This window comes from Cucurbita moschata, unplaced genomic scaffold (assembly GCF_002738365.1).
Source record: "Cucurbita moschata cultivar Rifu unplaced genomic scaffold, Cmos_1.0 Cmo_Scf00001, whole genome shotgun sequence".
Classification (NCBI taxonomy): Eukaryota; Viridiplantae; Streptophyta; class Magnoliopsida; order Cucurbitales; family Cucurbitaceae; genus Cucurbita; species Cucurbita moschata.
In genome coordinates, this window is record NW_019268517.1 from 5,427,994 (window position 1) to 5,444,215 (window position 16,222).

At 40.0% G+C, this 16,222-nt stretch overlaps 1 protein-coding gene across 1 annotated transcript; it reads left to right on the forward strand.

Moving 5' to 3' along the window:
* The first annotated feature begins 4,087 nt into the window (after positions 1–4,087).
* LOC111449686 (14 kDa proline-rich protein DC2.15-like) lies at positions 4,088–4,514 on the forward strand. The gene has a single exon (XM_023089691.1). The coding sequence runs from the start codon at positions 4,104–4,106 to the stop codon at positions 4,512–4,514; it is 411 nt and encodes a 136-aa protein (XP_022945459.1). The 5' UTR covers positions 4,088–4,103.
* Positions 4,515–16,222: the final 11,708 nt, after the last annotated feature.

Genomic DNA, 16,222 nt, shown 5'->3' on the forward strand with positions numbered 1-16,222 from the left:
TCTTGAGTTGATGTTCGTTTTATCCTACTCGTCGAGGAATAGTTCCAAAACTAACTCCAAATCGACTTCCTCTATTTTCTTTTTTCTTAATCATGTTCTCCAAATTGGCGTTGGCTAGAAATAAAATAAATGATAGTATAGAGATTGAGAAATAACACACAAACCTTAAGCTTGGAATAACTCTAGGCACTTCTTTATTGTTTATGATTGTATCTCCTCAGCCTAGAAGTATGATTATTTACTAAATATGTTTCATACTCAATATTTTCTATTTTTTAGGTAAAGGCAAAGACATCATAAGCAGCACAGTGATTGCTATAGAGAGTTTCGATAGAGTTTTGTTTATATTACAAATTTTCATTCTTTTAATATCTTATGCAAACTCGTTTTCATTTGAAACAAGGTTGAGTTTCATGTTATCGAAGTTTAACAGTCCAAAATGAGTGTTTTATTCTACCCTATGGTTTATTATACAAATACATTTCAACCTATACTAACCTATACTAATGATGCAACCAAATTAAGCCTAGACTACGAAATGGAAAAAAACAAACAACTACCCTATGCATTTTCCACGGTCCTGGGATGTACGATGTCGCCGTCGTTATCACATGGATGCCTTGCCCTTATCTGCAAAAATAAAGTAGCACGAGGCTTGAGTATTTCTAGAATACTCAGTAAGTGACCCCCTATCGGGGTTATGCGACAAACACATGCAATGAAATGATGAGACCTATCTTTCGTTGCGTTTTTCCTACGGTGTAATCCTAACAGGTAATTGAGGACATGTACCATATACTCTACACGCAGCCCATACGTGCGAGTATGGGCTCACCAGCTAGTTCGTACACCATTGGGCCACTGTCCCTAGCCGGTGGGCATACTCTTGGAGCCCCTTATACCTAACCCGTTAAAACTAGAATCGTCACGGCAGCGCTATGCAAGGCATGATGATCGTTGTCCTGCCATTGGATGTACGCATCCGTACCTTTGTGATGGGATAGGTGTATCCCCCAAATGCATGAACACACAATATGCATGAGGTCCCACTAGTCCTACAGTTATCATTAATGAACATAACCCCGTGTCACATTTTCATACTTACATGTCATTCTCATTCTCATTCTCGTCTAAAACCTACTCCTGAGTTATATAAAGGGTTCTGAGGTTACTTTTGTGGTGTAAAATGGGGGGTTTTGACGTCGATTCGTATGGTTCGGCTTCGCTGAAGTTCCGTCCTTTTTCTGTTCCTTCTCGTTTTCTTTTCACTGTTTTCGTTTCTTTGTAGGTTCTCCTAGGGTGGCGGAAGGTCGGGGACGCGATTTGTGGCATCCCCGCCCTCGGCCGCCCTTTATGGGTTGTGTGCGAGCGAAAACTCCAGTGCCGGAGTTTTCGGCTCTGCCGACGACCCTCACTTTTTTTTTTTTTTGTTATATATTTTTGTGATAGAATATGAACATTCTACACAAACTGAGAAAAAAATTTATAAGAGATAAGCGCAACAAAACATAATCCGATCTTGAGCCCAAAGCTTTGATACCAAAATGATATGGATAAGGAATCAATACAAGGAGAATAAGATTCGGATTACCTTGATGATCAAGATCAAGAGTAAAGAAAACTCGTTTCTAAACTCGTGATTCGAATCACTCCACAAGAGGTTTTATCAATATCACTTGAATGACTCTACATGCAAGTTCTAAACACAAGTATTTGCAAAAAAAAGTTTAGCTCTCAACAAAGCTAAAATAGAAATTCTATTCTTAATTTCAAAATTTAATCTCTAGTGAAAGAAAAGAAGGCTTTATATAGCCCTTACAACCTTAACCTATGTGATACATAACTCCCAAATTAAATGGGCTAGTAAATGAAAAATACACATGACCTCCATATTAAAATGACTCATTAATGGTGAAATATAGTAACCTATGTGGGTTACAATATAACCTTAACTCCTATATTTAAAACTAGCTTAAATATGAAAAACAAATAGTTAAACTATAATTAAATAATGCAATTAATAAAAATGTGCTTATTGACTCATCCTTGGACTAGTTTCATAAATTCGGCGGAGTTCATTAAATGCAACTTAAAGTGCATTTAATTCATCTCTTTCTTGAAGCTCAACTTTGCACAACATATAAGGGAGGTCTCCAGCGTCTTCTAGAATTTCCTTTGATGAGCTCACCATAGTTTGAATATAACTGTGTAAGGTTTGTTGTAGCTTCTTAGCTCTCGTCCTTGTAATTGGACCTTGAGGTATAGAACTTCATTGGTCGTGGTTCATATAATTTTTCTTAGACTTAGGCTAGAATAGAATTTTTTAAACTTAAACGCATATTTATTTATTTCGTGTCTTTTATTGCGTCGTTTTAAAGATGTTTTCAAAACACGCAAGTCCATGGCTGTGTTTTAAGATAAAGGTTATGTTTTATGGAATTTAAATGAAGTCTTCCGCATTCAATGTTTATGGTACGTATACAGTAGCGACCTTAAATTAAGTAGAAAATTTTGGATCGTTAAAGATTCACACTCGCACGTGTGGGTCGTGTGTAAAGAAGTACTACACATCCAATTTGTTCAAGATTGGAGGTCACTCCTAGATGCGCTAGTGCTCGATCCCAAGAGCATGTTGCATGTGTTTGCATCAGCATGACCCCTACAGTGGGTGACTTACTGAGTATTTTTCGAAATACTCAAGCCGTGTTGAAATGAACCAAGAGACATCAATCATACAATATACTTCAATGAAGATGTGAAGAAAAGGTTGTCAAAATTATCAAAAGATGTTTCAATTCATGCTACATTGAAGAAGAATAAAGTTTGATTGTTGTAAATTTTGGGTGGGTTACCATTTAGAGTAATTTAGAGTTATTGTATTTTAAGACATTTTATTTACTTTAGGTTACATTTACATAATGGCTAATTATGGTCATCAAGTATGAATGTTACGGAATGCCTTTACTAGTTTCATTTTGAGGCTCTATAAAGCCATGTATGTTATATTTGTAAGCTGACTTGGAAAATATAGTAAAAGAAGCATTTGTGCTCTTCTTTAGCCAATGGCTAAGTTTCTTTACAATTCATGTAGTTTAGGTTGCATGTAGAATCATTCAAGCTCGACATGATCAATCTTGCTTGTGGAGTGATTCGAATCTCAATCATGTGTTCTTGCGTTGAGATATTTGATCAACAAGAATCATTCAAGCTAGACATGATTGATCTGGCTTGTGGAGTGATTCGAATCTCAAACAATGTTCTTGCCTTGAGATATTCGATCAACAAGGTAATCCGAATCTTATTCCCCTCGTATTGATTCCTTATCTTATCACGTGTGCCACATATCATTTTTCATGTAAAGACAAGACGCCCATGTACAGACGACGACGACATCGGAAATAGATATTGTGGCATGTGCATAGGGTAGTTGCATGTTTAAATTCTTAGTCTTAGGTCAGTATAGAACGCTTTTATTTCATTATTTAAATTATTTCATTCGTAATTGTTTTTGTTTTAATTTTAAATTCCAACGTTATGTTTTGAAACGCGTAAGACTGACAATGTGTTCTAGTAGCTTGAAGTGTTCTGAATGTGTTTTAAATTTTTCGTTATTTATGATGAGTATCTAAGGGCTATATTCCGCATTTAAGAGACAAGCATGAGACTTAGTAGCGACTTTGAGTATGTAGAAATTTAGGATATGTTACATAAAACATTAACTTGAGACTAAAGGAGAAGCTAAATCTTAATGGGAATGAGTGAATAAAAAATAAAATACAAGAAATTTGTTACCTATGCAGTGTTAGAAAGTAAATAAAAACCAAACTCTCAAATCAATTGGTCTATTTTGTAGGCCATTTGACATTTTTATAATATTTTAGAAACAGACAAACTAATTGAAAACCAAACTCTCTCAAATCAATTCCTCAAAACTTAATAAAGTAAATGAAAAAGTTGGGTGTTTTGTATCGAGCAATTTATAAGGAATTTTTGTGTTAAAATACAACAAATTCCCAAACCCTATCTATAAAAACCCTAACCCTTCTCATAATTCTTCACAAGCCATCGCACAAACCTACGGACCCTTCAATATCTCTCCACCAATGGCTTCCAAGCTCTCTTCACCCATTGCCCTCCTCCTCCTCGTCAACCTCATCTTCTTCACTATGGTCAGCTCCACCTATGTCCCTTGCCCACCGCCACCACCCAAGCCCCACAAGCCCACCCCTTCAAGGCAACCACCATCACTCCTCAAGTGCCCCAAGGACACCCTCAAGCTCGGTGTCTGCGCCGACTTGCTGGATGGTCTAGTGCACGTAGTGATCGGCTCACCACCAAAATCCCCATGCTGCACCCTAATCCAAGGCCTTGTTGACCTGGAAGCTGCTGTGTGCCTTTGCACTGCGGTGAAGGCCAGAGCCTTGGGTCTCCAGATTGACCTTTCAATTTCCCTCAGCTTGCTTTTGAACTACTGTGGAAAGAAGGTTCCGTCTGGCTTCCAATGCCCTGCTTGAAACCAAATCCTTTCATTTCACTTTCTAGTTTCTTCTTCAATTTTCCATTTCAATGTCGTGTTTAAATAATAAGTTTTGTCGTACGTCGTGTTATGATGAGTTTGGAAATCTTCTCAGAATTCCACCATCTTTTTATAGTTTCATTACAATGCAATGTAACATAATGGTACGTAGTTTTTGCAAATAAACAATGTTGTTTGTCTGTTCTCTTGTGTCTTATTACAAATTTGACGATGCATATGTTTGAAACCTCAAATCTTGTTTCACCTGTGTTACTTGCATAAATCATAATAAACCTTTAACTTTAAAATTTTCATGACCAAATATGGATGTCAGTGTAACAGCCCAAGTATGCGGCTAGTAGATATTATCCGTTTTGACTTGTTATGTATCACCGTCAGCCTTACGGTTTTAAAACATGTTTGTTAGGGAGAGGTTTTCACATTCCTATAAAGAATGCTTCGTTCTCCTCTCCAACTGACATGGGATCTCACAATCCACCCCCTTGGGGGCCAGCAACTTTGTTGGCACACCGCTCGGTGTCTGGCTCTAATATTATTTGTAATAGCTTAAGCTCCTGTTAGCAGGGATTATCTAGTTTGGCCCATTACGTATCGCCGTCAGTCTCACTGTTTTAAAATGTGTTTGTGAGACATGTTTCCACATTATTTGATGAAATGTTTCGTTCTCTTTTTCAACCCGACGTCATATCTCGTAGTCTATGGGAAGTTTTGCAAATTTTATAAGAACATTTAAACCGTCGTATAAGAATTTACTATTTTAAACAATTCGATTAAAAAATTGATTTGGTTGACAATATTAGATATGGACATTAATGAAAAAAGAATATAATGGTCCTTGTCAATACTCTCGGTCAATGAAAAGCAAATTGTAGAGACAATTCCTACATTTTTCTTTTTCTTTTCTTTCTTTCTTTAATTATTTATAGATCCAACTTTAATTTTAATTTTGAAAAAGATGATGAATAATTCTTGGTTCACTAAGTTGGGCAATTAATTGTTTTTTCTAATAATTAATCATTATAACCTTTTCATAATTTTTGAATTGTTAAACTTTAAAATTCATATTAATTACATCATCATATGCCTCTTTTATCTCGAGTTAATAATATGTATTTTAATATATTTAAAATCCTAAAATAGGTTTTTTTAAATTAATTTAATTTATTATTATTTTTGTTTTATATTTTTTTTTCAAAATTATCTATTGACATTGACATTTCCATAAAATCGAGACTTCGATATTTTTTGTCAACATTAACATTTTAAACATTAATGTTAAGTAACTAATTTTAATATCTAACCAAAGGGCTATAACTTGAATAGAAAATGCAACTATCATAACTTCCTTCTCATAGCCTACATAGTGACACTACATGGTTGTCTGATCTTCACCTGAAAAAAATAGCACTTGGTTTGATAATTTTAAAAATACTCAGTGAATAATCACACTGTTGCGGTCGGAAAATGCAAATACATGCAACGATCTCTATTTTTCAGTTTGGATAGAGTTGAATGAGTAATATTTCTCTACAAATGCACCCATAGATCCACCTAGCAGACTCGTATACGTATCCTCGAAGTCTACTAGTTGGGCTAGCTTGCACTCACGTTGGTAGGAGCTATGGAGGGAAAGGAGCGTGCATAATATCACGACAGACATGTTATCGTAGTTTATGTAGTGTAATATATGGAGGTTTGTGCATCATAGAATATTAATATCACAACATAGTTCCATAACATGACATAATCATATTATAGTATATCTTGTATCATTGCGTAAACATAACATAACATAAAACACGTCAAAAAAATCATGAAAAGATCGTCATTTGTACATCATACAAATCATTCAACCAAGCCAACATTAAAGCCATTTCATAGGCGAAGTTATGAATGTATGGAAAATTAGAGTATCTTTGTCTAAGACCTACCTTGATCTACACAAATGTGAGGATTGTTGAGCTATTCTTAGATATATTTATATTTTAAGTCTATGCTTTCTCGGCTAGAGTTGAAGTCTCAAGAAAAACAGCCTAATAAATAGTTTATACTCGCAATTGTGCTCCATACATTAAACCTATGATAATTAGCCAATCTATCAAGTTTGAATAGTACATGACACTGTGGGGTTCCGCTGACTTCCAGACGTCGTTACAAATTAGCTTGATAAGAGGGTCCAAGCGAGCACCCCAAGGATTCTGTAATAGCCCAAAAACAAATAAAGAAATAAAGAAATATAAAATTATTATAAAAAAATGGTTAAATTAATAATAATAATAAATAAATAAACAAAATAAAACAACATTTCCCCACTTCTCTCCACTAACCTCTCATTCATTCCCACAATTATAATTCCTCAACCCATACTTCAGCCATAAAGTAACTGCAAAAAAACAAAACAAAACAAAAAAACAAACAACTACCCTATGCATATGCCACGGTCCCGGGGCATACGATGCCGCCGTCGTTGTCACATGGATGTCTTGCCCTTATCTGCAAAAGTAAAGTAGCACGAGGCTTGAGTATTTCTAGAATACTCAGTAAGTGACCCCCTATCGGGGTTATGCGACAAACACATGCAATGAAATGATGAGACCTATCTTTCGTTTCGTTTCGTTTCGGTTCCCCTACAGTGTAATCCTAACAAGTAATCGTGGACGTATACCATATACTCTACACGCAGCCCATACATGCGAGTATGGGCTCACCAGCTAATTCGCACACCGCTGGGCCACTGTCCCTAGCCGGTGGGCATACTCTTGGAGCCCCTTATACCAAGACCCGTTAAAACTAGAACTGTCACGGCAGCGCTATGCAAGGCATAACGATCATTGTCTTGCCATTGGATGTACGCGTCCATACCTTTGTGATGGGATAGGGGTATCCCCAAAATGCATGAATACACAATATGCATGAGGTCCCACTAGTTCTACAGTTATCATTAATGAACATAATCCCGTGTCACATTTTCATACTTACATGTCATTCTCATTCTCATTTCGTTACATATCATACATATTCCTAGCGGGGTTATGTATCATGCAATTTACGTATTTCATGTCATACAATTCATACAGTTACATTCAAATATTCATACAAAAAAGCCATAATCGTACATGGGCCACACATCGTCACATGCATAACATATCACATCAACTAAGCAGCATACATAACATACATTCACGTTCACATGATTTCGTACTTAAGCACATTAAGCTAGCATACAATTTAATGACACGTGCATATCCACGGACATGTGCCAACATACAACAATTAACGCGTAACCTACGACGGGTGAACCAAAACTTGGTAGTCCTTAGCCAAAGTACTCCCTAGAATATAAAGTAAGCTCCTAGCTCCTCGTGGACGTTCTACCTTCCGTTGGCGGTTGGATCCTATTAGTTCATTAGTCTCTTTCGTTAGTATTTCACAAATAATAATAAATTCTCAACTGGAATTTGTGAAATACGACCTTAAAATATTCCATTTTACCTTAAATAGGGCCGAAACCAGGTCCGGGTGGGTCAAAACGATGTCAAACGGGCTGAAAACAGGTTTCTCGAGCCGAATAAGCCACCAGAGCCGAGGAGCCACCGCAGAGTCGATTAAGCCGATGAAGCTGAGAGGAGCCGCGCTGCAGACGTGCCACGTGGCACAATCAGAGAGCGACGCGTGTGCAGGAGTGTCGGGTCGAGGCACGGGTTAACGGATCGCTCGCAGGTCTCGGGCCGAACGCGGTGATGGGCCGGTTCGCGGGTGAAGGGTTAGGGTGTTTGGGCCGCGGGAATCGTCAGTTCTGGGCCGACCGAAGGAATGGGGTTCGATTCGGGTTGCCAGATCAGGCTCTCGGATCAGACTTCGTCCTCTTCGCCCGACTACTAGCGTGATTTTCTGTCAACCTCTCTCTCTCCTTGACAACGTCGTCTCGACGTCATTTTTCCCTCTTTTTTCCTACATTCCCGAGATTATTCTTCACCCTAACCCCATTTTTTGGTACATATTTCATTCGTAAGGACCTCACACTCTAGGATCTGGAGAAGCTCGGAAGTCCGCCATTCCGTCTTCCTTGCCGATGGTGTTCAGCATAAGGGACTTGTGTAAAACCTACTCCTGAGGTGCGTAAAGGGTTCTGAGGTTACTTTTGTTGTGTAAAATGGGGGTTTTGACGTCGATTCGTATGGCGAAGTTATTAACGTATGAAAAATTAGAGTATCCTTGTTTAAGATCTACCTTAATCTACACAAATGTGAGGATTGTTAAGCTATTCTTAGATATATTTATATTTTAAGTCTCTCCTTGGTCAGCTAGAGTTGAAGCCTCAAGAAAAACAGACCAATAAATAGTTTATACTCGCAGTTGTGCTCCATACATTAAACCTATGATAATTAGCCAAGTTATCAAGTTTGAATAGTATATGACAATATGGGGTTCCGCTGACTTCCAGATGTCGTTACAAGTTAGCTTGATTAGAGGGTCCAAGCAAGCGCCCAAAGGATTTTGTAATAGCCCAAAAATAAATAAACAAATAAACAAATAAAAACTAATTATAAAAAAAATGGTTAAAATAATAATAATAATAAATAAATAAACAAAATAAAACAACATTTCCCCACTCCTCTCCACTACCCTCTCATCCCTTCCCACAATTATAATTCGTTAACCCATCCTTAAAGCAAAAAAGCAACCGTTACTAAAAAAAACAAAAAACAACAGAAAAATAATAATAGTCAGATTTACTTGACAAAAAAAAATAGAGAGAGAATAGCCTTTACCCAGTTGTGATTCACGGGGAGATTTACGTGAAGATAGATCTGATCAATATATTAAATCTTCATTTTCTTTTATCTTATTGTTTTTTTAGAAATCACAGTCAATTATAGTTAAATCTTCGAATTCTTACAATGGTTTAGCTTTGAGTTAGAAACTAAATGTCAATCATTTATATGAATTCTAGCAAATCACATCACATTTGTTACAACGACTTAAGCTAGCCAGGTAAGTGACCATACTATCGGCATGGTTATATTTGTTATTGACACGTGCCCCGTGGTTCTGCATGTGTCATATATATTGATATGTGTGAATTGTCTGTGTGTAACGACCCTAATATTTTACCTATTTAATCTAAGGTCATTACTATACTTTGATGGACCCTATTCATAAATGCTGTTCGCACTCGCCTTTTTATTACCTAAAAAAAAAAAGATTACAAGGGAAAAAGGGAAATATTATTGAAAGAAAGGAAAAACAATAAAACCAAGAATGAATAGTTTATTCTACCCTGAGGTTTATTATGCAAATACATTTCATCCTATTCTAACCTATACTAGAAATGGAAAAAAAACAACCAACTACCCTATGCATGTGCCACGATCCTAAGGGGTCCGATGCCGTCGTCGTTGTCACATGGGTGCCTTGCCGTTATCTGCAAAAGTAAAGTAGCACGAGGCTTGAGTATTTCTAGAATACTCACTAAGTGACCCCCTATCGGGGTTATGCGACAAACACATGTAATGAAATGATGGGACCTATCGTTCCGTTTCGTTTCATTTCGTTTCATTTCGTTTTCTCAACGGTGTAATCCTAACAGGTAATCGTGGACGTGTACCATACACTCTACACGCAGCCCATACGTGCGAGTATGGGCTCACTAGCTAGTTCGCACACCGCTGGGCCACTGTCCCTAGCCGGTGGGCATGCTCTGGGGGCCCACCGGGACCCGTTAAAACTAAAACCGTCACGGTAGCGCTATGCAGGGCATAACGATCGTTGTCCTGCCATTTGGATGTACGCGTCCGTACCCTCGTGATGGGATAGGGGTATCCCCCAAATGCATGAACACACAATATGTATGAGGTCCCACTAGTCCTACAGTCATCATTTAATGAGCATAACCCTGTGTCACGTTTTCATGCTTACATGTCATTCTCATTCTCATTTCGTTACATATCATACATATTCCTAGCGGGGTTATGTATCATGCAATTTACCGTATTTCATGTCATGCAATTCATTCAATCACATTCCCATACTCATACAACAAGCCATAATCGTACACGGGTCACACATCGTCACATACATTCATTTCACATCCACTAAGCAGCATAAATAACATACATTCACGTTCACATGATTTCGTACTTAAGCACATTAAGCTAGCATAAAATTTAATGGCACGTGCATAACCACGGGCACATGCCAACATACAGCATTTAATGCGTAACCCACAACGGGTGAGGCACTTACTTGGTAGGCCTTAGCCGAAGTACTCCCTAGAATATAACGTAAGCTCCTAGCTCCTCGTGGACGTTCTACGCTTCCGTTGGTGGTTGGTTTCTATTGGTTCATGAGTCACTTCTGTAAGTATTCCACAAATAATAATAAATTCCCAACTGGAATTTGTGAAATACGACCTTAAAATGTTTCCTTTTTCCTTAAACAGGGCCGAAACCAGGTTCGGGAGGGTCAAAACGATGTCAAACTGGCTGGAAACAAGTTTCCCGAGCCGAATAAGCCGCCTGAGCCGAGAGGAGCCGCGATGCAGACGTGACACATGGCACAATCAGAGAGCAACGCGTGTGCAGGCATCTTGGGTCGAGGCGCGGGTTAACGGGTCGCTCGCGGGTCTCGGGCCGAACGTGGGTGACGGGCCACCCAGTGATGGGCCGGCTCGCGGGTGACGGTCCGCGGGGTGATACGCCGGCTCGCGGGTGAAGGCCGGGTGTTTGGGCTGCGGGTAACGTGGGTTCTGGGCTGACTGAAGGGACGGGGTTCGGTTCGGGTTTCCAGATCTAGATCTTGGGTCGGACTTCGTCCTCTTCGCCCGACTGCCTGCGCGATTTTCCGTCGATCTCTCTCTCTCCTCGACAACGTCGTCTCGACGTCCTTTTCCCCCTTTTTTCCCCCGTTCCCGAGCTTATCCTTCACCCTAACCCCGTTTTTGGTACAGATTTCGTTGGTAAGGGCCTCGCACTCCCGGATCTGGAGAAGCTCAGAAATTCGCCGTTCCATCTTCCTTGTCGACGGTGTTCAGCGTACGGGATTCATCTAAAACCTACTCCTGATGTGTGTAAAGGGTTCTGGGATTACTATTGTGGTGTGAAATGGGGGTTTTCGACGTCGATTCGTACGGTTCGGCTTCGCCAGAGTTTCGTCGATTTTTGGTTCTCTCTCCTTTTTCCTCACTGTTTTCGTTTCTTTGTAGGTTCTTTCAGGGTGGCTGAAGGTCGGGGACGCGATTTGTGGCATCCCAGCCCTCGGCCGCCCTTTGTGGGTTGTGTGCGAGTGAAAACTCTGGCGTTCGCCGGAGTTTTCGGCTCTACCGACGACCATCATTTTATTTCTTTTTTTTTTTTTCAGTTTCGTTACATTACCTACTCCTAAAAGGGACTTTTGTCCTCGAAAGTCTTGAACTCGTGGATCAACTTGGGATATTTTCCTTTATTTTCTCCTCTCATTCCCATGTAGCTTCCTCGACTTGGTGGTTACGCCACAATACCTTAACGAAACCTATACTCCTATTACGTAAGGCTTTCACCTCTCGGGCTAGAATTTTAATAAGTTTTTCCTGGTAACTTAATTTTTCCTCAATTTCGAGAGGTTTGTAGTCTATTACGTGCGTCGGGTCTGGAATGTATTTCCTTAACATGGACACATGAAATACATCGTGTACGCTTGAAAGTGAAGGTGGTAAAGCTAGTTTGTAAGCTACCGGACCTACTCTTTCTAAAATTTCGAACGGTCCAATGAATCGGGGGCTGAGCTTCCCCTTGTGTCCGAATCTTAGAATACCTTTCATGGGGGCTACTTTTAGGAACACTGGGTCCCCCTCTTCGAACTCTAAATTCCTACGCCTAACGTCGGCGTAGCTCTTTTGCCTACTTTGCGCGGTACGCATTCTTACTCGAATTTTCTGGATTGCCTCGTTGGTGACCCGGACCAACTCGGGTCCTACCAGTTCTCGTTCTCCTACTTCGTCCCAACACAATGGGGATGATATGAACCAAGAGACATCAATCATACAATATGCTTCAATGAAGATGTGAAGAAAAGGTTGTCAAAATTATCAAAAGATGTTTCAATTCATGCTACATTGAAGAAGAATAAAGTTTGATTGTTGTAAATTTTGGGTGGGTTATAATTTAGAGTTATTGTGTTTTAAGACTTTTTATTTAATTTCGGTTACATTTACATAATGGCTAATTATGGCCATAAAGTGTGAATGTTACAACTTTTGGAATGCCTTTAATAGTTTCATTTTGAGGCTATATAAAGCCATCTATGTTGTATTTGTAATCAGACTTTGAAAATATAGTAAAGAAGCATTTGTGCTTTTCTTTAGCCAATGGCTAAGTTTCTTTGCAACTCTATGTAGTTTAGGTTGCATGTAGAATCATTCAAGCTCGATATGATCAGTCTTGCTTGTGGAGTGATTCGAATCTCAAACAAGTGTTTGAGATATTTGATCAACAAGAATCATTGAAGCTAGACATGATCGATCTTGCTTCTGGAGTGATTCGAATCTCAAACAAAGTGTTCTTGACTTGAGATATTCGATCGACAAGGTAATCCGAATCTTATTCCCCTTGTATTGATTCCTTATCTTATCAGGGGATCTACATCGTTTTCCATACAATGCTTCAAAGGGTGCCATCCCGATGGTTGCTTGGAAGCTGTTATTGTAAGAGAATTCCATTAAGTGCAGTTTGGTGTCCCAACTCCCTGTGAAATCCATAACGCATGCCCGAAGCATGTCTTCTAGAATTTGGTTTAATCGTTCTGTTTGGCCATCCGTTGGTGGGTGGAAGGCGGTGCTAAAGTCGAGGCAGGTACCCATCGCTTTTTGGAGTCCGCGCCAAACGGTCGACGTAAAACGCGGGTCCCGATCTGACACAATTGACACCAGTACTCCATGCAACCTCACAATTTCTTTAACAGACAGTTGTGCCCAATTGTCTACTGTATATGTTGCCTTACCCGGTAGGGAGTGAGCCGACTTTGTCAGGCGGTCCACGACCACCCAGATTACCGTATAGCCCTTTAATGTTTTGGGTAGGCCTACTATGAAATCCATGGCAATGTTTTCCCATTTCCATTCCAGTATACTTAGAGGTTGTAGTAGCCCAGCGATTTTCTGCCTAGGGGCTTTTACTTGTTGGCACACTAGACACTTACTCACGTACTCCACGATATCCTTCCTCATACTTTGCCATCAGAAATGTTGTTTCAAGTCTTGATACATCTTTGTTCCACCTGAATGTATCGAGAAGGTTGAGTTGTGTGCCTCTGTTAGGATTTCATTTTTTATTACACTCATGGGTGGGACACATAAACACCCTTGGCATAATAATCCGTCATCCGTTGATTTAGTGAATCCGTCCACTGGGCCAACTTCCAATTGGTTTAGGATTTTACTTAGGCCTGGATCCCCACGTTGTGAGTCTATGATCCTTTGTCTGAGCGTGGGGCGCACTGTCAGTCGGGCTATTTGGGCGACAACTTCTTTGGTTACTACCGCGATATCAGCCTGTTCGAAATCAGTTCGCACTCATGGCTCCCTGGTGATGAGGGCTGACGAGTGTACTGCTTTTTGACTCAGTGCATCAGCGACTACATTTGCTTTTCTAGGATGGTATTGGATGTCTATGTCGTAATCTTTTACCAGCTCTAACCATCTACGTTGCCTCATGTTCAATTCTTTTTGGGTGAACAAATATTTTAGGCTTTTGTGGTCCGTGTAGATTTGGGTCTTTTCACCATACAGGTAGTGTCGCAAAATTTTTAACGCGAACACCACTGCTGCGAGCTCCAAATCTTGTGTGGGATAGTTTTTCTCGTAATCTTTTAGTTGGCGTGACGCATACGCAACCACCTTGCCATGTTGCATCAGTACACAACCTAATCCCTTTTTGGATGCGTCACTGTAAATCACATATCCCACAGAACTTTCTGGAACTAATCCCTTTTTGGATACTAGTCTTTGTTTTAGTTCTTGAAAGTTGGCCTCACAAGTATCGTCCCAAACAAAAGGTACACCTTTTTTTTGTCAATTGGGTGAGAGGCGTGGTTATTCTAGCGAAGTCCTGGACAAACCTTCGATAGTAACTCGCCAATCCCAAGAAACTTCGTATCTTAGTGACCGTTGTTGGGCATTTCCATTTCGTGACCGCTTTTATCTTATTGGGATCTACGAAGATTCCGTCTTTAGACACTACGTGCCCCAAAAACGAAACCTGTCGTAGCCAAAATTCACACTTGGTGAATTTGGCATACAGCTTGTTCTCTCTTAGGATAGTTAAGGCTTGGCGAAGGTGCTCTTGGTGTTCTAGGTCCGTTTTCGAGTATATTAGGATATCGTCTATGAACACGATCACAAACGAGTCTAGGCACTCCTTAAATACTCGGTTCATTAGTTCCATAAATACCGCTGGGGCATTGGTGAGACCAAAAGACATCACCACAAACTCATAGTGGCCATATCTGGTTCAAAAGGTTGTTTTCGGTATGTCTTCATTTTTAATCTTAATTTGATGGTATCCTGATCGAAGATCTATTTTAGAAAACATTGTCGCCCCACGTAGTTGATCAAATAGGTCCTCAATATAGGGTAACGGGTATTTGTTCTTTACCGTCCTCTTGTTTAATTCCCTATAATCAATGCATAAACGCATTGAACCGTCTTTCTTTTTAACAAACAACACTGGCGCACCCCAAAGGGACACGCTAGGTCGAATGAAGCCCTTATCTAGCAGGTCTTACAGTTGTGTTTTAAGCTCTTTTAGTTCTGCTGGTGCCATGCAGTATGGGGCCTTAGAGATGGGTCTCGTTCCTGGTTCCAGATCTATTCCAAAGTCTACCTCTCGCGATGGAGGAATTCCCGGGAGGTCCTCTGGGAAGACATCCATAAATTCGTTTACTACGGGTACTGTATCTATGGGTTTTCCTTTCCTTTTGTATTTACTACACAGGCTAGAAACGCCCACCCCCCTTGTTGTATCAAGCATCTCGCTTTCATCAACGATATTATTTTTGGGGTGGTACCTGTGGAGGTTCCTTTAAACTTAAAGGTAAGTCCGTTGGGAGGTGTGAATATCACCTCCTTCTTATGGTAGTCTATGGTAGCAAAGTTTTCTGCTAATCAGTCCAATCAAAATCCGTCATATCCACTACCTTTAAGTCTACGTGGATGGTTTCTCCAGCTATTACCACTTGTCCGTCCTTTACTCTATTTTTCGTAACTAGGTCTACCCCTACTGGGGTACCGACCGACAATGCATGCATTAAGGGTTCTACTACGAACCCTGCTTGTTTAACAAATGGTAAAGCAACAAAGGAATGGGTAGAACCAGAATCAAACAATGTCAACGCAAAGTGTCCTTGTATAGAAAGCGTACCTGTCACCACGGTGCCAGATGTTCCCGCCTCTTTACTGGTCGTTACATATGCCTTGGTCTATGGACGGGTTTATAAGGTGGGCTCTCGGATGACCGGTCCTCTAAGGGGTTCCCTTGGAATTCCCGGGCTCTTTGTAGGGCAAGTTCTGGCCACATGACCTGCATGACCACAGATATAACACATACCTGAGCCTGCCAAACATCTCCCAACATGTTGCTTTCCACAGTTACAGCACAGGGGCTTCTCCATTGCTAGGTGTCGACCTATTGGAGGTGGAGCAGGTGGCATTCT